This window comes from Camelus ferus, chromosome 10 (genome assembly GCF_009834535.1).
Source record: "Camelus ferus isolate YT-003-E chromosome 10, BCGSAC_Cfer_1.0, whole genome shotgun sequence".
NCBI classification, from domain to species: Eukaryota; Metazoa; Chordata; class Mammalia; order Artiodactyla; family Camelidae; genus Camelus; species Camelus ferus.
The window spans coordinates 28,940,430-28,966,799 of record NC_045705.1 but is presented as its reverse complement, the minus strand read 5'-3'; the positions used below and the strand labels follow the sequence as shown (position 1 = coordinate 28,966,799).

The following is a 26,370-nucleotide window of genomic DNA, read 5'->3' as shown; positions in this document are numbered from 1 at the left end:
GTGGCCGAGGTGTTGTGACAGCGCCCCCTTGAGGAGCAGTGCAGTTAAACCCTGGCCGTGGCGGTGGGGCTGGCTGCCCTGCTGACTCGCATGGGGCACTGAGCTGCCTTCCTGGTCGCCACCAGCTGCCTCCCGTTCCAGCGGGCGTGTGTATGTGGGGGACGGAAAGCACATCTGCCCCCACTTTACAGAGAGCTGGGCTGGAGGCTTAGGAGGGTGTTGGGCCTGGACATCACTCACCAAAGACCTCCAATAGTGACTTTGGCCATTGTTTCCCAACTGGAGCTGGTAAGCTACCTGCCCAGTTCATCCGGTCTCTTTAGAGACCACGTTATCCAGCACCCCACAGTGCCTTTGTTCTGATATTTATTTGCTGGGTGCTTTATTTTGTTTTAAGCCCCTGGGAAGCTGGAAAACTGGAGGTGACCTGGGGACATTCCTGCCTCTAGCAGTCCTGGCTGGGGCTGGCAGGGTGCGACTTGCCTGGGCCCACACAACCGAAGACCTGACTCTGAGGCCTGGGCAGGGGTGTCCAGCAAGCCCACCTCGGGCCCCTGGCTGAGGGACAGGCAACTTCTGAGCCTTGTGGTTATTGTGGTTTTCCTGCCTCACTGGACGATGGCTGTGGGTGGGCATGATGGGCTGGAATCTGGGAGGCACCCAGAGCTGGCTGGGCCTGTGATAGGGTTGAGGGGTACTGTGCTTACTTGACCTGCTCTCTGTTGAACCTCACTGAACTTGGTTTCCTCATCTGTAGAATGAGTGGAAATAATACCCATCTTGCAGGGCCGCTGTGATCGGAGGAGCCCGGGGCCAGCTTCCAGAAGCCTTCACCTCGCTGAGGTTTATGCTGTTGTCTCCTCTGCGTAGATTTTTGTGCTGACTGAAGGCAAGGACGGCCACTTCAGCGTCTTCGTCACCTAGCCTAGTGACTAGCACACAGTAGGTGCTCAAGAGCTGGCCCGAGGTGGAGCTGGGGGGGGGAGGCCAGGACTGGGGGCCATCGAGGATCATGGGCAGACATGGAGGAGGTCATGGGGAGGCGGGTGGGGGATTGCTGATGGCAGGGAGGGGCAGGGCCCAGAACGCTGCCCTGCCCCTCTTCTGGCTCAGCCGGGTTCTGGGGTCACCCCCTCCCTTTCTTTTCAGTCCTGGCAGGTTTGAGGGAGGTTGAGGGATATGAGGGAGGGCTTGCTCAGCAGCAGGAATTGTCTGGGTGAAAGTTCAGTGGGGGCCTGGAATTCAGGCCCCAGAATTCAGGAGCTCCTGCCTAGGCTTGGGCAGACCTTTCTTCTGGCAGGACTGACCCAGACTTCAGTTTTACAGACGAGGAAGCTGAGGCCAGGAAAGGGCAGTGACTTGCCCCTTTTTCATCACATAGCTGGGTGGTTAGGAAGCCCAGTACTGAGCCTAGGCCCTCCGATTCCTCCTGTGTACACTTGCTGTCCTAGCCTGACAAAGAGGCCTCCCTGGATCCTGGGCCAGAGTCTGGCCACCTTCTGAGATCCGGAAGCCGGGCAGGAAAAGAAGCTGAGGCCAGGTCTCCCCCCAGCCCTCCCGCAGAGGCTGGGCTCCAGGACAAGATGGCAGCCAAGCAGCCCCCACCTCTTATGAAGAAGCACAGCCAGACGGACCTCGTGAGCCGCCTGAAGACCCGCAAGATCCTGGGCGTGGGCGGGGAGGACGATGACGGGGAGGTGCACCGCTCCAAGGTGGGCCGGGAGTGGGGGCCTGGAGCCGGCCACACTGGGGGCTGCCTCTGAGCACCAGTTTGGGGAGTCAGGTCTGGCCCATACTATTTGGGGAATAGAGGAACTGAGACCCATAGAGCTGCAAGGAGACCCGGAATTTAGCTCATATTTTCTGGAAACTCGATGGATTTGTTAGAGGAATAGCAGCAATAATGAAAACAGGTGCTTAGAGTTAGCTGAGTGCTTATTATGTGCTTGTTACGGCACCAGCTGCTTTATAAGCATTATTTAATCTTGCTAGCCCTGGGAGGTGTTGATACATTTATTAACCCATTTTATAGATGAGGAAACTGAGGCTCAGAGAGGTTAAGGACTTGCCTAGGGCCACACCGGTAAGTGGCAGAGCAAGGCTTCAAGCCTGCGTCTAAAAGACCCCTGAGCTTTCATCCTCAGCTACCCTATTGTCAGTGTTTTCAGCTTCCCTAAAGCCCTGTTGTCAAGAGCAGGCAGAGAGGGGAGTGGCCTCAGTGTGATTCTCCCAGCTTGGGGAACCCTTTGGCTAAGCAGAGGCACCCAGGTGGGACACTGGGCCTCCCAGGAGCTCTGGGAGGGTGTGGGTTGGCTGGTTGCCTCTGATCCCTCTGTGTCCACAGATCAGCCAGGTCTTGGGTAATGAAATCAAGTTTGCTGTTCGGGAGCCTTTGGGGCTCAGGTGAGCACTTACCTGTGAGTTTTGGTGGGGGGAGGGGCTGCGTTAGACCCCGCCTTGTCAGCCTTGCCCCTGTATAGTCTCGTGCTTGGTACTGCGCCTTCTCATTCCCTCCCCCAAGACCAGCCATCCCCGGGCACCTCGGCTAGTGAGAGGAGGGTCCCGGGAGGCCTGGGGGTGGCAGCGAGGGGTCTGGCTGTGACCTTCCTCTCCACGCCTCCCCAGGGTCTGGCAGTTTGTTTCTGCTGTGCTCTTCTCTGGCATCGCCATCATGGTGAGTCCCAGCCCCACCCCTGGGACCTGGCCCTGGGTCTGATTCCCCCTCCCTTGCCCTGGGGCCCCTGCTGCCTCTCCCTACATGGCCATCATGCTGAAGGCCCCACGTGTCCAGGCTGCCTCCATGGCCTGGCTCCCGGCACTCATCCCCATCTGTGCCCTGCCCTGGTCCCGTGGCCCATTGTTCCTGTAACCCCAGATCCTCTGTCCTGGCATAGAGGGGTAGGGGCCAGTCAGTGTCCTGACCCTGGACTGCTGCTGAGGGATGACATCCAGGGGCAGTTTCAACAGTGTCCCCTCACCCCAGGGCTCCCTCCCGCTGTCCACAGGCCCTGGCCTTCCCTGACCAGCTCTACGATGCTGTCTTTGATGGAGCCGAGGTGACCAGCAAGACCCCCATCCGCCTCTATGGTGGCGCCCTCCTCAGTAAGTATTGCTGGGGTGGACTCTGGGGAGGTGATAGGCAGCTGGGGGAACAATGACAGCCGAGAGAAACGTGGGGAGCCTTTCATTGTGCAGGGGCTCCCCTTCCCAGAACCCGCCCTTCAGCTGATGTCTGTCTCTGCTGAGTGTGTGCTGCCATCTTGTGGCCACTGGTAGAATGTACCCAGTGGATTGGAGCTCTGTCTTTGGCAGCATCTGAGACAAAGCCCTTATCGAATGTTTGCTGTGTGTAGTGCATCATCGGGGCATTGGGGTACAGAGATGAATGGAGCCCAGGCTCTGCCCTCCAGGGCCTCACAGCCTAGAGGAGGAGGCAAAATCAACATGGTGTTTGTAAAACCCTCACCCTTGGGCCTCTTATTTGAACCACTTCTGTTTCCTCTTCAACTTGAGTTACATCCAAGCAGTACCTGTTAGCAGGCCGAATTACAGCATTAAAACCCAGTACTGGTGGTGTTCCTCTTCTTCTCCAAAACACTCTATGGCTCCCTATTGCCTGCAGACTAAAGTCCCATCTAAAGTTCCTGGTATTCTGGGTCATCTGTGGGGTGGATCCTACCTCCCTTCACAAACCTCCCTCTTGCACATCCCATGGTGGGCCCTGGACTCCAGCCACACCTCGTCATGCCCAATCCCCAGATCCAGAAGGCCTCCATGCCTTTGCATACGCAGTTTCCCCAGTCTTGTGCCAACCGCACATCTACTTAACCTTCAAGGGCCAACGCCAGTACCTCTGGGGTAGGGGATGAGGGGGTGGAGATTGGGGCAGCTTCAGGCCCTTCAGCCACGCAGCGTAAGAGCCAGAGTGGGGAGGTTACAGGTTAAATTGGATGACAGATGAGTTTTAATGAGGAGTTGAGTAGGCGCAGGGGCTGTTGGGGATCCTGGCTACTTTGCCAAAGGGAAGAGGAACAGGCCTCTTGCCGCTGTCCCGTCCCCAGTCCCCTCTTTGTCCCCCACCCCAGGCATCTCCCTGATCATGTGGAATGCTCTCTACACGGCTGAGAAGGTTATCATTCGATGGACTCTGCTCACTGAAGCCTGTTACTTCGGGGTCCAGTTCTTGGGTGAGTCCTGAGGTGGGCAGTGAGGGAGGGAGCAGATGGGGTCAGGGGGTGCTTGGCCCCTGGCCTCCCAGCTCTTGCCACTTGGTTTCCAGGATGTGAGGAAAACCTGCGTGAAGGGGAGGGACTCGTGTGGCTGTGTTTACCTGTGCACTGGCACACCTGTGCTCACACAGCTGACATGCACCAGTGTCTTCCTGAATACACACACGCCGTGCACCTGTAGCTTCCCATTCCCCACTGCTCAGCTATGTACCCAGCACCAGCATGATGGTGCACACCCAGTTTTGCCCACCTGCTCATCCCGTACCTGCCACGTGGGGGACATCACAACACACACACCTGTGGGGTCGGGCAGCTGGCAGGGTGCCCCAGCTCAAGGCGGGGTCAGCAAGGCAGCTGCCCTAGGACTCAGCAGGGCATCCCCTGATGGCGGTGAGGGGCAGCCCCTCTTCTGACCTCTGCCCCCTCCCGGCCTCTCTCCCACAGTGGTCACCGCCACGCTAGCCGAGACGGGCCTCGTGTCCCTGGGGATCCTGCTGCTCCTGGCCAGCCGCCTCCTCTTTGTCGCCATCAGCGTTTACTACTATTACCAAGTCGGCCGAAAACCCAAGAAAGTTTAGCCGCCCTCCCGGCCAGGGGCCCGTCTGGGGCAGGGAAGCCCTGACATCTCGGTTCCCCTTTGGTTCCGGAAGGCAGGAAGGACCCTGCCCCCAGGCAGGCAGGGATGGCCGCCTTCCTCTCCTCCCGGGCGCTCCCCAAATGCTGTGATCTCCTGGGCCTTCAGGTTTGGGGAGGGACAGGGCCTCGGCACCCCTGTCCTTCCCCCCACACAGTGACGCCTACTTTTCATGAGTCTCTTGGCCTCTGGGTCCCCTGGACAGACACTGACAGAAAAGCCTGAGCCATGGGGCATCCGGCCAAGGCCAGGCCCTGCCCCTCTGCCAGGAGACCCTTCCTTCCTGAGAGAGGCTATGGTCTGCCTCCCTGTCCTCTGCCTACACCCCCAGCCAATCTAATGCCCAAGCAGCTGAACTTGGCTTCTGCCCATTGCTGGAAAACCTGAGAACTTGACCCTGCCCCTTCCTTCAGTGTGGGCCCTCCTCACATGTAGGGGTCCCCTCTGTCCCCTAGACACCCAGCCCAGTTGTGGGCTGAAGGGCAGTGTGGCAGTCCCCTTTCAGCCTTCTGTGAGGGGGCCCACGGGTGGCCAGAGCCTTGTCCTCGGCCCCAGGCCTGGCCGCCACGGGCTCTCCGGGAGCTTTGCTCTTGGCTACTCTGCCTCCACCCCAGCTCCTGGAGGCCCCTGGTGCCCCCTCCCCTAAATGACTTGGGTCCAGATGGACACCTGGATAACCCCAGATGAAGGCCACCTGTAAGTAATGGGGCTTGGAGATGAGGAAGAAAGAAAAGCATGTCTTGTCTCTTGGCCTGTCCTCCAGGGTCTGATGGGCTCCTGGCCCAGCCCCCTTTTCCGTAGTAGCCCCCTCCCCAGGGTGCTGCCCTCTGGCCTTCCTGTGTAGGGAGGCCTCCTGGCACAGCCTGGCCTGGCTGTGTAGGACTGGGTGCCCATCAAACTCAGCAGAAGAAAAAAAATAGAAATATTACATTAGGCCACCTCCTTTCATGCCCAGCCCCCATCAGATGCCCTGGAGGAAGCCAATGGCTGGCTCCCTCAGAGCTGAAGACCCCTGCAGGCCCAGCGGCCTGTGTGCCTCCGTCCTTTCTCTCCAGCATACCCAGGACCATGGCCCTCATGTCCTGGGGACGGATGGGGAGAGAGAAGAGGCTGAGACCCTACACTTGGCTCCTGTCTTGGAACAGAGTGGGGGATTAGATCAATGGTCCAGGTGAAGCCCAGCTCTGGCCCTGCCACCTGGGCCTCTGCCTGGGAACCTGGCCCTGCCTACAGTGGGCCGCCTTGCCCTCCCCTGGGCCCAGCTGCCCCTGTAGCCACACTCCCAGCCACATGGCCTGTGCCCAGCGGAGTGGTGACACCACTGCTATTAACACAACCAGAAAGAGACATCCAGCAGGTCGGGTGCCCAAAGCTGCTGCCAGTAACTGGCCGAGCGGGAAGGAGCCGACACTGAGTGAGGGCCCTGCCTTTCCTGGCCTCCGTCTCTTGCCCCTGAAGTTCCTGCCTCTGCAGAATCCTGCCCCCACCACCGAGCTGTGGACAGGCTGGGTGCCACCACAGCCTTGGGGAAGTGGTATCGGTGGCTGGTAGGCCATGCACCTGGGGCAAGACTGTGTCCTCCAAGCTGAGCCATGCATTTTGAGGCCCGGTTAATGTTCCAGCAAGTGGTGGAAAGGTTGTCCCAATCACTGCTGGGCATGGTAGATAGGTTCCCTCCCAGGGAGGCTGGCAGGGAACCATTGGCATTGGAGTTGGGCCTTTGTTGGGCATCTGCTGGGGCTGAGCCAGCCAAACTGGGGACTGGGTGATGTGGCCTTGCCCTTGGGGGTGCTTTTGAGGCCTGCTAGAACAGTGCTGTCCAGCTGTGGCACAAAGCAGTGCTTGTGGAAGTCCATGCTGCCTGGTTAAACATCAGAGCAAGGGGGTGGGGGTGGGGGTGGGGTGCTGGTAAACAGACTTGGCCGGGGGATGGGGGACATTAATGCTAGGAGGAGCCATGGTGGTGGTGGGAGAAGGTGACAAAAGGGGGAGGAACAAGGGGACCCATAAGTCCAGCGAGGAAGGCCCGGTGGGAGCTTGGCTGTCCCTCCAAAGGTTTGAGAAGACCCGGAAGGCCCCTTGCCTGGTTCACTCTTGCCAAGCTCCTGCCTCAGCCCCAGCCTCCCCCTCACCCCTCAGTCAAGACCACCTTTCCTCACGGTCACTATTTATTCTTCGTTCCTTTTCTTTTTGTAAGAAACAGCCACAAAAACCAGTGCAAAACCGTCAGTGTGGGCGTCCTGTTTTATATTACAAAAACTTCTCTTGGTATAGAATATAAAAAAGGGGGGCTCACAGGAAATAAACATGATAAATTAGCTCTGCTATCTACTGCGAGGAACATTTACAGTTTTCAAAATAGACTTTCGACATAGGACCCACCAGGGAAAGGAAGGGGGCTTCTTGGGAGATTGGGGTGCTGGGGCCTCAGCTGGTTTGGGGGATCCTGTCTGGGCCCCTTAGGCAAGGGGGGGAGGGGAATAGGGAGGCTGGGGGGGACCCCAACCATCAGACCCTAATTTTCTTCCCCAAGAGGTGGCAGAGCAGGAAGGTGGCCTCCAGTACAGAGTGGGGTGTGTGACAAAGTGTAAGGTCTTCCCGAGCACTTGGCCAGTTAGCAGGGGTCAGAGGAAGCCTCAGCGCTGCACACCCCCCAGCAGTCCCAAATTGCCACCTGCACCTATGATGGGCTGTTGTGAGTGGTGCCTGATTGGGGCCGAGCTCACCCTCTCATCGTGCCCCACCTCGGGATGGCCGCAGACAGCTGTGCAAACAGCTACCAGCCTGCGTTCATGCTGCAGAGCACAGACCCCTACTTCCCCTTCCCAGCTCCAGGGTGTGACCAGCGGGGGCAGATCAGGGCTCCTTGGCCCCTTTCTGGAAAGCCTTAGGGGGTGAGAATCTCGCATCCGTCCTTGAGCCCACCTCAGCCATGCCAGGCGCTCCTCCTCGGCCTGCCCATCCTCCCTCTCACGGGGCTCCGAAGGCTTTTCTACCTTGAGGGTCCCAGATTCTGGGCAGTGGGGACCAGATGGGGCCCAGGAGCCTGAGAGGCCCCTGGGCTGGAGCCACACAGCTGCCCACGTTGACCTTAAGCTGAAGGGTTTTTTTTGTTTCGGTCAGCCTCACATCGGCCATTTGCTTCTGCCAGGAAGTTGGAGCTAAGCTTGTGGGTGGCTTTAGAGAGGGACAGGCCCCAGGCGGTTCTCAGGCTGGGCTGGAGTAGGAGCTGCCCCCCCCCCCCCCGGGTACTGGGCATGCCCAGTCCACATCACTTGTGGAGTTGCCAGAGCAGGCTGTTATAGGGACAAGCTCAGAGACCAGGAGAGAGGGCTAGGATTGGTGAGGACAGCAGGAGGGTCAAACCGAATCTACAGCAGGCACAGAGCTCTGGCTGCATCTCAGATGGGGGTAGGTGACAGAGCAGGGGAGTACTGGGCTCTAGGCTGCTGCTTTGTTTCCCAGTGGCTGGAAAGCTGGGGGGTGGGGGGAGGCTAGAAGCTGGCACAAGGCCTGTGAGACAGAATAGGCTCTTCCCAGACCCTGAAGAGAGACAATGGAAAGAGGAGAGTAGGTACCATACTGTCCCTCCCATGACCATACCTGTGGCAGACATCACCAATCAAGCTTAAGTTGTTTGGCAGACATCACTAATCAAGAGTACGCTCTTCTTCCCCATTGAGCACAGACCATACCTCTGATCCTCACCACAGCCTCCAGCAGTCACTCTTGATTGATCAGGTTCGAGGCATCTTGCAATACAGGTGCCAACACTGGTCTCGAATTTGAGACCTACGTATGAAGGGCTGATTTGTGGGTTCTGTGTGGGTGTGAGTCTGTGGGAAACCTCCCTGCCAGAACCTGGAGGGAACACTCAGAAATGTGCTATGGACGGTGAGGGGACAGGAAACCATGTCACAGCAGAAATGATGAGATGCCCTGGGGTTCTTTAACCTGGAGATAACAGGGGGACAATGTGTGGTCTTAACACTTTGGGAAGAAGCCAGAGCGTGTGGGATGCGTTGGACAGAACCACAGAAAAACAGAAACCTTTCCTGTGTATTCAGCTGATGCTAAAATCAGAGCAGTCCAAAGGCAGCAGCCTGTCTTGGGAGGTAGTAAGCTCCCTGTCCTTGGAGGTGTGCAAGAAGGTGGAGCAGTCTTGGCAGGGATCTTGCAGAAGACATCCAAGCCTCAATTCTGAGTGGGGAGAGGAGAACCACATGATCTTGGGGGTTCCTTCCAGCCCTGGGAGCCAGAGAGTTGGAAAACAGGGGACAGCTTGTGAGGAAAGGCAGGCAGTGCAGAAAAGGGGCTGGGGTGTGTGTACGTGTGTGTATTCCTGGGGCTTAGAAGTGTGGGAAGGTGGGAGAGAGGGCAGAGTCCAGAATTTTCTTAGCTGTGGAGCCAGGAAGAGGCAGTTCCTGACCATCCTGCCCTCCATCTTCTGGGGTAACCAGGATGCTGAGGCCAGGGTCGGGTGTGAGCAGCAGGTCAGCCGGGACCAAGAGCCTGGGAGGGAGTGACCGGCAGTCTGGGGATGGCGGGGTTCTTGTTCAGAACTGTCGTGCGTGTACTGTGTGGCTGTGAATGAGAAACTGCCCCTCTCGCTCGGCTTTCTGGATTATTCGGTCCAACAGATGGCGGAAGCATGGACCCTACCAGCTGGGCCATTCGTGGATCCAGTGTCTGCAGCCCCCTCTCGGCCCCAGTCTGAAGCAGGGACAGCGCCATCCTCCGAGGACCAGGGACTTCACGTGGGTTCCAGATCCTTAAGGACAGCTCTTCTTGGGGCCCCTGGGCTTTGGCAACCTCTCTCCACAATTTCCTTTGGCCGCCTTCTTGTCTTAATCCTTACTTTCTTGGCATCAGGTCCTGAAGCTGGGAGCTGACAGCCCAGGTCCGGGGCTGCCAGATCCGTCTGGGCCGAGGATGGTGCCTGGCTCTGGTGTTGCTTTGGTCTCTAGTGCAGACTGCGTCCTGGTGCTGGGGCCCCTGCAGAGAGCCCGCAACACCTACTCTGGAGTCCGGACAGGCGACATCAGTCCCTATGTTTGTCTTCATTTTGTTTAGTTAAAAAAAATAGCTATTTTCCTCTGCCCCTTCTCCTGGCCATCACGATGGCCTCACCTCCTCCCCCAGGGCCTAGAGGGCAGAGGTGTGGGGGAGGGGAGGGCATTGGGTGTTGGGCAGTGGTGGGCAGGGTGAGTCTTCAAGCTGCAGGCCACGCCCTCTACTGGATGCCCCGGAAGAGGCACATGGCAAAGATCATGGCAAAAAGCTGCAAAGAAAGTAGGAGTTGGCTGGTCAGGCTGTCTGCCCAGGGGCAGGAAGGGGGCTCACCCATCACTCTTGGCATGCTCCTGCTGAGGGGAATCCCTGACATTCCCCTGGGGGCCAGCCCCTCCTGCCAGGCACTGGTCCCCTTCATGCAGTGCAGTCATGAAAAGAAGCGGGCTTTGGACGTGGGTTCAAACCCAGCTCCTCTATTTGCCAGCAGCAAACTGGGACCAAACACTTCCCCTCTCTGGGCCTGAGTATTTATCAAGAGCTTACTGTGTGCCTGGGAACAGTTCTAAGTGCTTTCCCAGAAACATTTTCACAGACCAGGAAGCCAGACACAGAGAGGTCATGCAACCTGCCTAAGGTCACACAGCTACCATGGGGGGCATCCAGGGTAAAGTCTAGGCATTCTGACCATACTCATTGCCTTGTACCCTCCCCCTTGTAGCTCACAGGAAGGTGGTGAGATTGAAGTCTAAGGAGATTAACAACGCAATGAGGCCTGTTACAGAGTAAATGCTTACTGAAAAGTAACCAGGATTGTTAGTAACAGGCAAGGACGATGCAGCCCTTCCCCAGATTAGGAGCACAATCACTGAACTTGTCTCAGGGCCCTGGGGTGGGTGGGTGTGCAGAGACCCAGACTCAGGGATGCTCACTGATTCAGGCTGGCTGATGCCCCCATGCCACAGTGCTTCCTGCAAGTAGCACCGGGCACAGCCCCCAGACCACAGGCTCCTGGCTGAATCTCCAGGAGGGGCAGTGGAGCGGGGGAGGCAAGGCACATGGTAAAGGTCCCTGTCTCAGAGCAGGGTTCTGCCTCCCACAGGGGCCACAGCTGGGCTTGCGGGCCGGGTGTGAGGACAGTGGATCAGGGACGCAGACACTGCTTAATGAGCCCCTACCATGCGCCGGGCAGAAGTCCTCATCACCTGTAATCCCCACAGTGCCCTAGGGGCAGGCTTTTAGCCCCATTTTGCCGATAAGGAAGCTGTGGCTCAGGTGTCCTGTGTGTAGGGAGAGGCAGAGCTGGGAGTCGAACTCTAAAAGCCCATGTTCTTCCTGCAGGGGACCCACACCTGCGATTTCCCGAGGGCCTGGCCCAGAGTGATGTTTCCTGTTCATTGTTTCCTCCCAGGAGAGGGCTTGACCACCTAGAACAGTGCTGGCACACAGTTGGGGTTCAGTCTTTGCTTGATGAATGACTGAATAAATGACCCCTCCCTCTCCTCCATCCTCAATAGCTTCCACAAAACCGCTCTAAGCACAGCTGTAGGACACAGTAAGAAATTAAGTTAGGCCACATTTACAGTGCCAGGTGGAAGGGGGAGGCTGAGGATCCGGCTGCCTGACTTTATTTCCCGCTGGCCCAGACCCGGGTACACCCCTTTCTTCAGATGGGCGGGCATAGGGCAAGCTGTCTGTCCAAACTCCCAGAGCAGCGGGTTTGAGACCCCGGAGAGGGCGGTAGAAGGAAGAGGGCAGCTCGGCCTGTTGACTGAAGCGCCACCTAGTGGTGGCTGTGCCAGTCTGCAGCTGCCTTCCTTTTGAGGGGGCTGAGGGGGCTCAGTGCGCTCCTGGTCTTCACTGCTGGGTCTAGAACTGCTCTTGTGAGATTAACAAGGCCCCACAGGCCCTGAACACCCCACAGAGAGAGGGCTTGATCTAGAAGCACAGGCTGAAGCCCCTGTCTCAAATCAGCTGTGTCCATCCTTCAGTTCACTCTGGACCTTGGGCGGGATGTAGCGGGTGGGTGGAGTGACTCTCAGGGCCTGCCCATCTGCACTGCCTAGAGACGTGCTTAGATGTGTCCAGGGTCCCATGGTGACTCTCAGGCAGCAGACAGGCACGGCCGGGCTTACCACCCCATAGTCCTGCAGTGGGAGACCCACTGAGTCCTGCGTTAAGGACCTGGAGACAAAGGTAGGCTGGGGGTGTGGGCTGTGAGGGATCTGCCCCAGACCCCGTGTGGGCATTTTGCTTCTGGGGAGCTGCAGAAGTGGGGTATTTACTCACCTCGATGGCCAGCACCCCTATGGCGAGGGCTCCGGCCAGGTAGACATAGCTTTCGAAGGCATTGAGGATCACCGTGTAACAGCCCTGGCAGGGAACGAGGAACAGTGTGAGGTCAGGGGCCAGCCTCAGGACCAGGTGTGAAGCCTGGGAACTGGCACGTGGCCCCAAAGCCCAGGCAGCAGCAGGCCTACCCTGTTATACCGCTGTTGGGACAGTTTGGTGGGAAGCAGGAGGCCCATAAATGCAGCAACTTCGCAGCATTACACCAAAGACCCTCCTGGCCCTCCAGGCCCTAAGGCAGAGCTGAAAACTGCGTCTGACTGCCACTGAATCAGCCACAGACCCTTTCTGTGTGTCTGCCACAGTGATTGGAATATTGGGAAATTTCCCATAAATATCTGGACTCCCTGCTGCTCTCAAAAAAATCAGAAGATCCAGCAAGGTAGGCTATCATTTCTCTGTGGCAATACCTGTCAGATGGGACAAGTGCTCCCTGGGGGTCCACAGTCCCCATCATTCCCTGTCATTCCACACCTACCCTCTCTACTCATTCTCATTTCCTGCCTTGCAGCTGAAGGATTTTGGTTTGCAGCCTCTGCCCTAAGGAAACACAGAGGATTCTTCAAGACCCAGCAAATATCTAACCTCCTCCAGGGAGACTTCCCGGACTAGCCCAGCTCTCACAGGGCCCCTTCTAAATGGATTGAATTCCTCTGCTATTACTGCTTTCTCAAGCAGTCCTCAGGAGATACAGACTGAAACAGAGATGGAGTCAGTGGGAGAGTGAAAGCAGGGCGGGTAGAGATGGCAAGTGCTCATGCATGCCAGCAAGAACAAAGCCAGGGGCTGCCAGCAGGTGACTGCCGCCCCATCTGACGCTGAACACCTCACACCTTGGTCATCTTCATGACCATCTCCCTCCCCCTGCACATGCTGACCAGAGACTGCTGCAGGATAGTTGCCTTGAGTGAAATGTATTTTTAAAGGGGGAGAATTTTCTTTTATGAGAACCCGCATATTCTTTGGGTGTAGCCAGAGGACCTACATTCCTTTCATTGGAGTTCAGTGGTAAATAGGGCTGGTGGACTAACTTAACACTACAGACAAGTGCCTCTGCCCTAACTCCTGACAGCCAGGTGACCGAGTGCTGGCCAGTGAAAACTAGGCAGAAGTCTGCTGGGGCTTTCTGGGAAAGAAACTGGTGTTACCCTTTACCTTCTTTCTGTCCTGAACATGGGTTGGATGTCTGGAACCATGGCAGCCATTTTGCCACCATGAAGTGCTAAACACAAGGAAAGGCCACAGGGATCACAGAGACTGGGCCTTGACTGACATGACAGAGCCACTGATACATGTGAGAAGCCACTGTCTTCCAGAAGTCTTGCCACGTGTGAAACACAAAAGCATTTTCTTAATCCCCTTTAGTTGGGATTTTAGTTACTGGGAATCAAACATGTTGCTCCCTGACTCAAGACTGTGATGGGGATGTGAGGCAAAGTCAAAAAATGCACCCTGGACTTCAAATGAGCTTTGGAGAAAAAACAAATAGAGTCTCTTGGCAGAGGCTTTTAAAAGGGAAGAATACTCAGGAGGGGTGGATGTCAGTGTCTCAGAAAAGGAATCTCTGATAAGCCTCATGAGGAACGGGGAAGAGTCATCGTAAAGAACTAATGGAGCTGCACAGGGACCTGTCTGATGAGCTTCGACTTCAAGGCCATGCCCAGGAGTGGGAAGGAAGCATCACAACGGAGGATGAATCCAGAAACAGGAAGCATATCAGGATGCAGCCCTAAAAGAACGGGGCCCATGAGAAGCCTCCCTGAACAATTCACAAGTGGCTTTAGGATATTGGGGCAGGTTTAGGAAATTAGGATAGGTTTGGCTGTGAGCAGCAGGCAGTCCTAACGGCAGCTTCTTCAAGTTAGAAGTCTGTCTTTATCACCTCCGGAGCTGTGCTGGCCGCTCTGCTCCATGGGGTTGTCAGTGGCCCAGGCTCCTTCTATCTTGATGCTCTGACATTCTAAGGGGTCACCCATCTCTGCAAGCATTGAGATGGCTGTCACCACTAGCTGGGGGCGGGCACAGCGCTTTCTCTTAAGGACATGACTCAGCTTCACAGATCACTTCTGCTCACCACCTTTTGGCTAGAACTTGGTCATGTGGCCCAGCTGCAAGGGAGGCTGGGAAGGGCAGCCTTTACCTGGTGGTCATGGTGTCTTATAAATCCCCTCTTTCCAAAGAAGAATCATGACCTGAGCCTGGGGACAGACAGCAGTCTCTGCCTCTGTCTTGGGAATCTGAGGGCTAGAGAGTGTGTCTGGGCCAAGGTGACACAGCTGTTCACAGCCCAGACCTGGCTGACCTCACAGCCTGAAACTTCCCCCACGTCCTGCAGCCTCTCCTCAGGGCTGGGACCTAACCCCTGGGGCGGCCGTCCCTGCCCCAAGCTCACAGCGGCCTGATCCCAGGACCTTTGTCTCTTTGTTTAAGTTTCTTTCTCCCAGTACAGGAATACAGGGAGGCAGGACTGTAAGGGGCAGAGGAATATGGCTCCCGGGTCCTTGTGAATCCTTTGACATGACGTGGGCAGGTGCAGGGGAAGGGAGTGTCAAGTTCATGAGGCAAAGCTGAGGCTGGAAGGAGCCTCCCCAGAGGGCCAGGGTCACGCCTCAGCCCAGCTGTCCTCCTTGGGACTCTCAGAGGCCTGCCTGGAGCCCTGCCCCAAACCCACCCCACCCCACCCCACCCCAGTCCCGCCTAGCTCCTCAGCCAGTTTTCTTTTTAGTGACACTATTACTTCACGTGAAGTAATAACTTATTTGTTTGCTGCTTGCTTATCATCTGGTCCCTCTAACTAGACTGTGAGCCCCACAGGAAACAGGGGCCTTGTCTGCTGACTCCAACTGGGTCCCCTGCATCTGAAACTCTGCCACGAGATCCTCATTAAAGGCCTACTTAAATGAGGGGCATAGGGTTCAGTTCATCTCATTCTCCCCCCGCTGCCCCAACTACCCTGGTCTCATACACACACCCAAGGAGCATGGGGGCCAGAGGGATCAAGTCCAGGGACAAGGTCTGTCTCACAGAGGGGGCAAAGCAGGGGTGGCCCTGGTGTCCCCCAGAGATGGCACACACAGGAAGGGCTTCTGAGTTTGAAATGAAATGAAATCCTCGGGTTGTAAAAGAAGACAAGAAGTCAAGGAGCTCCCCTGACCTTGGAGGATATGGTCAGGGAAGCCTTGCTCCCTTGGGGTCTGGAGGCGCTCACACGTGGCACATATGAGCTTCCCCCCAGATAAAGTGCATGGCTGAGGAGGAACCCCCACTGTGTAGTTCTGGTTCTGGCCCCTGAGACCTGCATTACCTGTATTATTACTCAGGGAGTGCTCTACTGGAACACTGGAAAACTCCTACTCACCCTTTAAGCCCAGCCAAAATGCCCACTCCTCTGGCCCGTGGCTTCACGGGACTGTCTGCCATCCTCCTCCTTTCCCCACTTTGGTTGGATCTCAGGGGTAGGGATGGAGCCTTCATCAGCCCCCATATCACAGCCAACACTTCCATGGGATTCCCCGAGTGCCCTCAGACCTTCTGGGCCCACGTGGCTACCCACCCAGCTCTGGCCACCTGAGTCCAGATGGACTGAGTCCCCCTGCCGAGGGAGATCAGGGCCTGGTACCTGCTTGTTTAGGAACAGGTCCCTTCCCAGGAGGCAGTCCTCCCTGCTCAGCAGGATCCCATCCCGACTCTGGGGTTCTCTCCGGCAACAGGCCTCTGGCACCTCGTCGCTGTCCAAAGTCAGGAGTCGGAAAACTGATGCATATTTAAAGTCTTCAGGCCCGTTGACCCCACAGCAACCAAACTAGGAGAGCAAAGAGAAGGGTGGGTGGGAGCTGGACCCAGGTACAGGGATGCAGAGACAGACAGACAGACTCTCCAAAGGCCACTGTGAGGCAGCTTGGTGGAGCGGAGTCAAGACCCAGGTGTGGTCTTGGCTCCACCTGCTCCTCCTGTGTGACCCTGGGAAAGTCACTTAGCTTCTCTGAGCCTCTAGTGTCCTCATCTGTAAAATGAGGGTGGTGGTAACAATTCCTACTTCACCAGGCACTTAGTCAGCTGATTCAGTAAATAGTTGCTATGATTACTATCCTTGATGACAGTTACAACTGCTTGAGGACTCAAGTTAGGGATAACAAACAGGTTTCACCCTGAGTTTGGACTGTGATCTTCGGTCACTGGCTGCCCGGGATGCTGTGCAGATGCCGGTGCTGAGGCTGGGTCTGGGCTTGGTGGATCAGTGCCTGATTGATTATTAATGTCTGCATGGGCACATGATCAAGGTGGGCTCTGAGGACCAGACACTGGCTGCACTGGGATCAGGGCTCTGAATGCTCACGGCATCCCTGGGGCCACTCACTGTGATCATGACAGAATTCCAGGTGGCAGAGAAGACATCTGTGTCGTTGTTGCCCTGGTAGTGCTTGGTGAGCTCCTTGGTGAAGAACTCGCGGGTGAGCTAGAGGCAGAGGGAGGGGCCGGCTGAGATCCAGGGCAGTTTGGTGCAGCCCCGTTCCCTGGCCTCTCCCTTGATCTGCTTTTCCGGAGGGAGAGGGAAGGCCTCTGGGCCCTGGTGTCAGGGGTCCTCCTCCTGGACTTGGGGTGAGGGGCCCGTACCCCCTACTTCCCGGGCCTGTGCCTCCCTGCATCGTCAGATCCCCGACGTGAAAAGGAAGTCTACCCACACAGCCCTCAGCAAGCCCGAGGCCAGGGCAGCCTGCGAACCTCCACTGGCCCTGCACTCTTCTCAGAGGGAGGGCATATCCAGGGTCGGGGGCTCGCCCCTTGTGCCACCCCTTCTACCCTGAGCTGTTTCTCAGACAGAGCTGAGTGGGTGCGCTGGGTCCCAGGCCCTGAAGAAGCCTTGGTGTGCAGAGGTGGTCTCTGCACATCCACCGTTTCCAGAGATGTCCCCGGAAGTCATTGCTCCCCTCAAGATATTCCCTGGAGGTCTGACCATCCTCCTCCGCGCTGCAGGGAGAGGGCAGGGCCCCAGGTGGGGCTGGTGCCCAGCAGAGGGAGACCGTCCAGGCACCACTCTCTGCCCACAGGCTGCTGTCCCCTCCTCCCCTCTGTGTCTTCGCCTGCTCACCTCCCAGGCCAGCTGGTGTCTCTGGCCCCCTGGCCCTTCCTCCCTGTCCTCTGTTAGTTTCCAGGCCCCCTTTGCTTGTGAGGTTTGGCTCGGACAGACTCAGGGGAGGGAGCTGGAGTCCCAGGTGGCTGGATCTCATCTCTCTGGGATAAGATGAACTATGGGGGCAAGTTGCCCAAGTTGGATACTTACCAGGGCCTCATCTGAGAGTTCTCTGTACTCTCCTGCACATCACACATTCTGTACTCAGGTGACAGCCTCTCTGACTATCCCCAGACTGTCCAGTGACTTATTGCTGGGCAAAATGTGGAATGGAAGATTCTAGAACCAGGTGTGGGGTTGCAACGGATGCTCTGGAAGAGCAGAGACCCTTAAGGGTCCTCTGACTTTGGCCTTCTGGAAAAGCCTTTGCAAGAAGAGGCTTGCTGGGGTCTCTCTGGGCTGCGGGGCCTTGCTGGGGCGATCGGTCATGGTTTAGGGTGCAGTTGCTGGATGGGAGGCTTCTGATTCTGTGAGCCCCTTTGAGGAGGGAGGAGCTGGCCATGAACGGCCACCGACCTCTCCCTGGAAGCAGGGGCCAGGGATACACCGGGTCCAGTACGTACATTTTCCCTGAAGATGAAGGCCAGGATGGCCGCTGAGAGCTCTGCCAAGAAGATGATCAGGATGAACAGGAAGAACTGCAGAGAGAAGGGGGCAGCTTGTGAGCCCCAAGGGCAGGCAGGAAGGGAGCAGGTGACTGCTCGCCAAGACACCCTTTCATCTGTCACACAATTGACACTATGTACTGATTTTGTAAGATTATGGAACTTAACTGCCATAAGCCAGACATTTTTCATAATAAGCACATCAACAATCCATCTTTGACAAGGTTACAATATAAATATGGAAAAAGTAAACATATAAATATGCCTTCTGTGCAAATGGCACCCCTCGGACAAAGCCCCTTGGGCAGTGCACAGTCTGAACAACCCTACTTGGCAGTCCTGGAAGGAGGTCGATGTTGAAACCTGTTTGGGGCCCTTCCAGGTGGACTGTCCAAGCAGTAGGAATCCTGAGGTCCTTGGGGATCCCTAGCTGGCTTCCCGTGACACCCTATCCCCTGCCACTAGCCCCAGGGCCACCTCTGCCTGCCCAGCTGCCTTTCATTCTTGTGGGAAGCAGGAGGTGACGTTAACCTTCAGCTGCAGTAAAGGAGCAAGATTGGAGGAAAGGTGGCATGTCTATCAAAATCCGAGAAACCAGGGGCTGGGAGTTTGGAAACTAACAGGGCCCCACCTCTGCTCTACTCCCTGCATTTCTCAGTGTTGCCCAAATTAACCATGATGCCTCTGGCCTCAAGGTCCGCCAGCTGTGCTCCCTCTGCTGAGAAAGCCCCCACCCTTCCTTGCCAGCTCCTCATTTTCCAGACCCAGTTTGGCCCCAGCTCCTTCCTGGCTCCCCAACATCACTGTGCCCTGCAGAGGTGTCGCAAGGCAGCTGCTGTGCCCCCGTGACATCACTACCATCAGCACAGAGGCTGTGACTCAGCATGCTGCGTTTCCGACGCCTGGACAGCACAGGTGTCGGTACGCGGCTATCAGATGAGTGAATGAATCCATAAGAGACCAACTCACCATAATGACCTTGCTCTCTGCTACCCTTCAGGCACTGGTCATGTCACCTGGAGGCCACCAGTAGGGTGCACATGGAGACCAGCTTGGGTCAGTCCTCGGAACTGCCAGCCCACACTGCACATGCCCGGGCTGGAAGGAGGGGAAGGGTCCCGGGCTTGGCGTGGGGACACCTCAGCCCACCCTGCCTCATTTTGTGACCTGAGACAATCGCTCAAACCCCTTCAAGCCTCAGTTTCCCCATCAATAAAATGGGGATGACAACATCCACTTCCCAGGGTCACCGTGGGAATAATGAAGTAGCGGATGTGTGTTCCGCGGGTCATCAATGAGGATGAGCAGAGCTTGTCGCTGAGGCTCTCACACATGGACTAGGAGCCCGGGAGCCAGCTCACGTGCAGCTCCTTCCTTGGCCTCCAGAGCCGGGCTCTGGTGCACACTCCGCTCCGGGTTCCTCATAGACACATAGGCTGTTGACGATGCCCTCGGACCTCTCTCCTGGATTGTGTCTCATCCTCTCAGGTTTCTGTCACTTTATCCTTGTCCTAGAAAGACTCCAGTCATATTCCCTCCCTGACTTTTCAGCACTAACAGCGGCTGCCCCGTAGAGGTCCTGAGGTTTCTCTAAACTCCTTGGGCTATGGGGTGATCACTACCGGGGAGAGCTTAGCATGGATGTCAAGTTGATCTGTCCATGATCTGGACATCTCCTGGACTTGCCAGGTGGCTGTTTTGTTTTTTAAATGCCCAAACCCCAGGAGCATCCCTGGTCTCAATTGATCAGCTGGCACAAGGCATGCATCGTTCACCCCTCAGCCGCAGGATCAGGGGGTCTCCTCCGGTTCAAGCTCATGGTCTCTGGTCTCATAGAGGTTTGCTTGGCATCAGAACCTGAAGCCTGTTCCACAGTCTCTTTTCTCTTCAGCCCCCAGAGAAGGAAACTGACTTTTCCTCCCAAAGGGGCTCAGTTCAAAAATTTGAGAGCAAATCCTGTCCTCTTAATCCAGTTCTTCTCAGAGCACCGCGCTACCCCTCTCTTTCTCTGCTGAAGAGCGAGGGTCAGGACTGGCCCGGCAGCGGCTCTGCTGAACTCTGGGGCTCTGGTTGACAGGTCAGGGGCAACCTTGCTGCAGTCAGCTGTGTGTGGTGACCTTGGACTGAGGGTGGGAGGCAGAGCTCCCCAACCAGAGAGGAGAGTGACAGAAGGCTTCCTGTACCCAGGCAGGCTGCCTGTGGCCACGATACTTGCATTCCACTTGGCCAGCCCCAGCCCCACTCCACTTCAACCAGCTGGCCTTTGGGCTGAGAGGTATGTCCCCCATCCCTGCAGCCTCTCATCCCCATGGCAGTGGGCGAGGCCCATGGCAGGGCTCCTGGCACCTCCGTTTGGCTAGTGATGGGTGGTCACAGTGTTCCATTTCATGTGGCCTCCACGGAGCCCCGCCCTGCCCTCTGCCCTCTCACTGGAGTTGCTGGCGGTCCTCAGGCTGGCAAAGAGCAGCCTCAGGAATGGTTTCCACCCTGGCAATGTGGCTGAGCTGTCTCTGGCTATTGATCGCGGCTTACACAGTTATAAACTATGGATGAGACAGAACTCATGAACTCCGCATGCTTGTCACTCTGGGAGCGTGCGTGAGCTTTCCAGGGGACTTAGCACCACTTCAGCGAGATGATGCAGCTGAAGTGCTGTGCACAAGGCTGGCACGACGTGAAAACTGCTCAGATGGTGGCTCAGAACCAAGAGGAACCATGGCCTTCCTGAAGACAAGTGCTGGCGTGGGCGTTCTCCAGAAGAACAATAGCTACCACCTATTGAGCGCTGAACACCTAAGTGCTGTGGATCTTACATGGATTTGAACCCTCTGGGCGCCTGGGGAGGCAGATGCTGTGATCATCAGCACCTCTGTTTTACTGATGGGGAAACTGGGACCCTGAGAGGGGAGAACTTGACCAAGCTGGCCCAGCTGGTAAGTGGTACCGCTGGGATGAACGTGGGAACTTTGCTTCCAGAACACAGCCTCCCAACACCATGTTATCCTGAACCCATAAGAGCTTCCAGGTCTTAAGACTTTCAGGTGGCCTGTGAGGTCCCTTGTGGATCAATGCCAATTCCTTTAGTTCCACGTTTATCAAATGCTTATCTGCGCCAGGAACAGAGTTAGGTAAGACACACATTTTCTTACTGAACAATGATTACAACACTATGGTTGGGGAGGAAGTGTTATTATCTTCATTTTACATATGAGGAATCTGAAGTTCAGAGAGGCTAAGTAACTGGCCTCAGGTCACACAGCCAGGAAGTGGCAGAGCAGGGATTAGAATCAGGTTTTTCTGACTCCAAAGCCCCTGCTTTTATCCACACTTCTGAGACTACCTTCTCTCTGTTCCTTCATTCCAGGGCTGTTTATTGAGCACCTACTCTGTGCCAGGTACTGTGCTAAGTACCAGCAAACAAATCCACACAAGGCAGATGTGGTCCCCATCCTCATGGAGTTTCCATTGAACCAAGAGTCATGATTCAGGAATCTTTTCAAAGCATAAGATTCATGAGACGAAATTAAAGACTGAACCTGGCAACTCATTGATGGGGAAAGCGGGCTTCCCCAGAGGAAGGGAGTCTGCAGATCTCCTGGCCATTGCTCCTACCTGGAGCAGGGACCCTCAAGCACAGGGACCCAGGGGTGACTTGAGTGCGAGTCGCCTGAAGGAAAGTGCAGGGCTGTGGGGCCAACATCAGTAAGTGTTGCTTCTGCCAACTTCTCCGGCATGAAATAATTTCCTCCTGCTTAACAGGGCTACCACTGGTTATTTAGAGGGGATCCCCCTGTGCCCCACCATAGAGCTTGTCCTGATGCTTTCTGGGGCTCCCCCTAACCGGGGCCTTTCCCAGAGTTTGTTTGCCTCGAGTTAATCTGACCTCATCCCATTTGCCTAAGGACACATTTGCCAGTAATTCCTGAACATCAGATTTACAACACTTTGCTTTAGGATGGGAAAATTAACAGAGGGGTAAAAAACTGCTACTTTGCCTACTCGTGAGCATTTCTAGACTTTTCTAACCTATCTGCCTACAGCACGTCTGCTTTTAGTTCTCATTTTTAATAAATATTTACCAAATGTACATACTTTGTGAGCAATTCAGCTCTTTTATCACTTTCAAATTACACTCGTCTCTTTTTGCTGTTCTCTTTTCCAATTTAGCATGTTTTTGTTATAAAATATTTTAAAACTGTGAATCTTTAAATAAATGGGCTAAAAACATTCCTTGAACTGCTCATAGGTAAGCAACCAGGAAAAAAGGGATGCCACAAATGTCAGTAACAGGCTAAAATTGTCCTATTGTACAAGAAAGTGCTGCAACATTGATCAACGAGAGTGTTTGGAAAATGTCTTTAGAAAAGTTGATCATAGGGTGACGTGGATATTAGGCTCATTGTCCCTGGGCTAAGGGTCACCAGGACACCACAGGGTTTAGCCTCAGAGCAAGGGGAGGGGACACCCAGCTAACCCTGTTCCCAGGCCTCCTTTGTGGCAGGTCTTTGAGCCGTGGCTCCAGAGGTGGCTAAAGTCGCTCCCGCCTGGCCTCTCTCAGGACAAGTCCTCTCTCCCTCCCCGAAGGTGGAGGAGGCATCTCAGGCTTCTCAGAGGACCCCAGTGGCTAGGAAGGGTGAGACTTGGTGCCTCTCTTCAGCTGGAACCACCCCACAGCCAGTCAGGTTGGAGGAGAAAGTGGTCCTTTTTATTTCTTTGGTCATGACTCTTTCTGAAAACCTTCCAGAAGCTGTAGTGGCTCCAAAAACACGCATGCACGCACACCACACACACATACAACACACATGTACAGGCACACACACGGAGGCCCTGACGTAATGTTTTGCATGTAATTTTAGGTGCGTTTGGGACCACTTGAGTCCGTTCCAGATTAGGAGCCCCTGGGCCAGCCCTGGTCTGAGAGACAGGAGACCTGGGTCCAAGAGCCCCTGCCTTTGCCCTGCACTGTGACCTCAGGCCTGTGTGTTCTGGGGGAGGGGAGGGGAGAGGGAGGGAAGGGGTGGGCAGGGGCGGGGAGGAGAAGAGGGTGGAGGGGGCAGTAAAAGGAGAGGCAGGGAGAGGGGAGTAGAGGCAAGTCAGGTTCAGAAGAAGATCAGGAAAGGCAGCAGGAAGAGAAAACAAGCGATCAAGAGAAAGGCAGAGAGAGACAGGGAGACAGAGGCAGAGAAAGAGCGATAAAAGAAAGGGAGACACATGGACTGAAGAGACAAAACCGAGGAAGAAGGCAGAAGGGAGGGGTGGGAAGGAGCGACATTAAGGTTCGGTGAGCCGGGAGGACACAGCCAGGACTTAACTCTCTCTCCAGGGTCTTGGGGCAAAGCTCCTCCTGCCCCTGGGTCTCAGTGATGTCCTCATCCAGGGGCAGGCTCAGACAGAGCCATTTAGCTGGAGAGGCCTTGCGAGGCCCCTAGTCTGCTTCTGGCCCAGAGCCCCAGCCTGGTTTCCTGTCTTGGCTTCAGAGATGAGCCCATTAATGGTGGATGAGCCCCGGGGGCCAAGGTGCAAGGGGGTGTTGGGGGAAGGGAGGTTTGGTTTGTCCTGGGACCCAGACTCAGCTCCTTTCCAAGTCCCTGGGGCTCCCCAAGCCCACCTTTCCAAGCACCATTTGACGCGATACAGAGCCCTCCACCAGGGGGCGCCCACAGGTTTCTTTGTTTCTCTCCAGATGAAAAGTTTGCAGTATTTAGGTGGCTGCCCAAGGCCAGAGGGACCCAGGGCTCCCATGTCACACATTTCACAGCTGATTTCACTTTCTGTGACACAAGTGGGGGCTGAGCCATCTGTTCTAATCTGGAGAGGAGGCATTGTGCCAGATCTCTGCCTCCCCAAGCCACTAGTTTTGGCTCATCGGTAGGAGTGGACAGGCCCCTTTTAAGGAAGTCCTCCGGCTGACCAGCCCACATCACTGGCCAGCCCAAGTCTCCCCATCACATAACTCCTGTCCCCCAGCCGCTCACCCATGAGGAATGCCTGCAAGTTGGCCCATCTACACGCACACTTTTCTAAGCTGGGCTGTTTTTAGCTTACCCTGCAGCAGGACAGTGCTCAATCCAGTTTTCCTGGCCCACGGAGCACAGGACCTTGTAGGGGAAGGAGCCCTGTCACCAAGGCCAGGGAAGCAGGCAGAGGCCCAAAGGACCACAGCCCGTGTGAATACCGAAGACCAGAGAAACAGAACATGCATTCTTGGCCTCGTCTGGTTCCAACCTACAGCTGAGCTGGTTGCCCCTCTCTTAACGAGCAGACGATAAAGCTCAGAGGCTGAGAAATTAGACCAGGGTCATATTGTTAGTCACAGGACAGAGCAGGGCGCACACACACACACACCCAGGCCTGCCTGCCCGCCTCATCCTCATAGGCTCAATGGCCTCCCACTGCCTGTCCCCCAGGGAGGGGATGGCCACCCTTGGGCCTTGATGCAGTACCTAGTGAGCAATGTGGCCCATAATAGCAGTTCAAGGACTATTTATTTAGTGAATAAAGGACCTTCAGAGAGCATAGCACTTCTATTTTACAAGTGGAAATGCGAAAACTGAATGATTTATCCAATAGCTATCTTAACTCTTTTACCACGGAGTTGTATATTTGAGTTCTTAAAAGCAAGCGGGTAAAAAAGCATCGTGAGTCAATGCTCTCGGTCGACCCTGTCTCAGAGAAGCCTGGCTATTCAGACCTGGGGGCCAAGGCCACTGTCCAGCTGGGGGCAGCTCGCCCAGTCGGCAGGAGTGGGTCCAGCGCAGAGCCAGGATGGGCTGGTGTGGCTCCCGCTCCTGGAGGATGGACTGCTAGGCTCAGACCTCAGGGCAAGTCCCCTGCAGTGTGGACACAGGCCCCCCTGCCCGCCCCAGGGCACCCAGGGGTGGAGTGAGGGATGGGCACTCACAAACAGCAGCAGACACTTGTTCTCCCGGACGGCCCCACAGCAGCCTAGGAAGCCGAGCAGAAAAAGCAGGCCCCCCATGGCCAGGAGGATGTAGGCTCCCGTGATGAGCAGGGGGTTGGCAGCCACAATCTCCCGGAAGCCGGTGGGGTCCACCATGACCCAGATGCCGATGCCCAGCAGGCAGGCGCCCCCAAGCTGCTCCCCGGGCCAGTCCAGAGTGGGGAGGAGAAACAGACATGGAGGTTAGATATGCCACACACACACACACACACACACACATACACACCGTTTCCCTGGGAGGCCCTGGGGCGCAGGCGCCGAGGGCCCAGTGAACTGGGCAGAAACTCCATTTGTCACCTGAGCCAATGTCCCGGCAGCACTCTCCTCTGCTTTGAATTTCCCTGCTTACCCTGACCTGAAGCACATCACGCATCCTCTAAGCCCAGTCTCTGACCCACGCCCCACCTCAGGCTGCCAAGAACCACGTTCTGTAGAGTTTATCTGCCACCTTATATTCTCCTTAAATGTTAGGGATGTGGGGTAATGAGGTCATTCAGTCCAACCCTCTGCTTCCACACTGAGTCCCATAGGGGGCTAATGACTTGCCCAAGGTCACACAGTAAATTCATGGCAGATCCAGGGCTGAATCGCAGGCCTCCCTGACTCTAACCCCAAGGACCCTCACCAACTCCATGAACATCCTCTGACTCCTGTGCTCTGCCTGCACCATGCTAGGGGTCAGGAAAGTACAGACAAAAGCCATCCTCTTTGTCCTCAACAGGAGCTCTCAGGTGGGGCTCCCCGACTCTCAAATCCGCTCCTAGAAAGCCTTCTTGTTTATGTCTTCATCTCCTTGGCCCAACTCTCTCTGCTTTACTTATCTCTGGAGAGAGGCAGCTTAGTCCAGAGAAAAGGCTGTGTCATTTATTAGCTGTGTGACCTTAGGGAGGTAGCTTCACCTCTCTGAGCCTTAGCTTCCTCATGGTTAAAAGAAGGCATAAATTCCCACCTCCCAAGGTGGCCCCAAGGAAGAAAGGACAAAATGGACGTGAATGTGCTCAGAGGGTTCAATATACATCTGTTCCATTGGTCTTGGGCACAGACAAGTATTGGAAACAGATCCGTTGCAGGAGAAATAGTTTGGTGTTACCAAATTTTGAAGGTTGGGAAGAGTTTGAAATCCCTGTGTGATGGGAGGACCTGAGGGATGACAGCAAACTGCTGAGCTCTGGCATGGCTGAGAAGGGTCTGTAAGCTCAGGGAAGAGTCAGTTGGTTTGGGGCAAGAGATACATTTTTAGGTGCAGTCTGGGCAGCGGTGGGACAGAGTGGCCTGAGGGACCCAGGGAAAGCCAACGACAGAGTCTACATTTCGGTGTCTGCCGTGCAATGCCTTTCTCCTTGGTCTCCCCACAAACTTCCAGGAAATCCCCCGTCCTCCCTCCTGGCTGTTGGAGGTTTGGGGGTTTACCCACTGCAGGTAGAGTTCTGCTTCAACGAGGGGGTCAGGCC

The 26,370-nt window shown here is 55.8% G+C and overlaps 2 protein-coding genes across 9 annotated transcripts in view; one reads left to right on the top strand and one right to left on the bottom strand.

The window, feature by feature from the left end:
* Positions 1-802: 802 nt before the first annotated feature.
* TP53I11 (tumor protein p53 inducible protein 11) lies at positions 803-7,092 on the top strand. Of its 3 annotated transcripts, none has more exons than XM_014558844.2 (7): positions 803-942; positions 1,553-1,712; positions 2,345-2,403; positions 2,626-2,674; positions 3,006-3,102; positions 4,086-4,187; positions 4,674-7,092. In XM_014558844.2, the coding sequence occupies exons 2-7, from the start codon at positions 1,584-1,586 to the stop codon at positions 4,805-4,807; spliced, it is 570 nt and encodes a 189-aa protein (XP_014414330.1). In that variant the 5' UTR covers positions 803-942; positions 1,553-1,583; the 3' UTR covers positions 4,808-7,092. The 3 variants fall into 3 exon arrangements, with proteins under 3 accessions (XP_014414330.1, XP_014414331.1, XP_032344408.1); XM_014558845.2 differs by having other exon boundaries at positions 1,452-1,712; XM_032488517.1 differs by lacking the exons at positions 803-942; positions 1,553-1,712 and having other exon boundaries at positions 2,364-2,403; positions 3,006-3,025.
* A 1,698-nt stretch (positions 7,093-8,790) lies between these two features.
* The window catches only part of TSPAN18 (tetraspanin 18), a 171,798-nt gene continuing 154,218 nt past the window's right edge, over positions 8,791-26,370 (bottom strand). For all 6 annotated transcript variants that reach the window (XM_032488515.1, XM_032488514.1, XM_032488513.1 and 3 more), the window contains 6 exons: positions 24,860-25,054; positions 17,917-17,991; positions 16,580-16,678; positions 15,842-16,024; positions 12,163-12,246; positions 8,791-10,144 (listed from right to left, as the gene is read on the bottom strand). In XM_032488515.1, coding sequence (XP_032344406.1) covers positions 10,097-10,144; positions 12,163-12,246; positions 15,842-16,024; positions 16,580-16,678; positions 17,917-17,991; positions 24,860-25,054 — 684 coding nt within the window. In that variant the 3' untranslated portion in view covers positions 8,791-10,096. The remainder of the gene's footprint in view (positions 10,145-12,162; positions 12,247-15,841; positions 16,025-16,579; positions 16,679-17,916; positions 17,992-24,859; positions 25,055-26,370) is intronic.

Bases quoted from the DNA above. Each gene is read 5' to 3' on its own strand.
- TP53I11 (XM_014558844.2), top strand. From the start codon at position 1,584: ATGGCAGCCAAGCAGCCCCCACCTCTTATGAAGAAGCACAGCCAGACG. The intron at 1,713-2,344 runs GTGGGCCGGGAG...CTGTGTCCACAG, and splicing joins GGGAGGTGCACCGCTCCAAG to ATCAGCCAGGTCTTGGGTAA. The intron at 2,675-3,005 runs GTGAGTCCCAGC...CGCTGTCCACAG, and splicing joins TCTCTGGCATCGCCATCATG to GCCCTGGCCTTCCCTGACCA.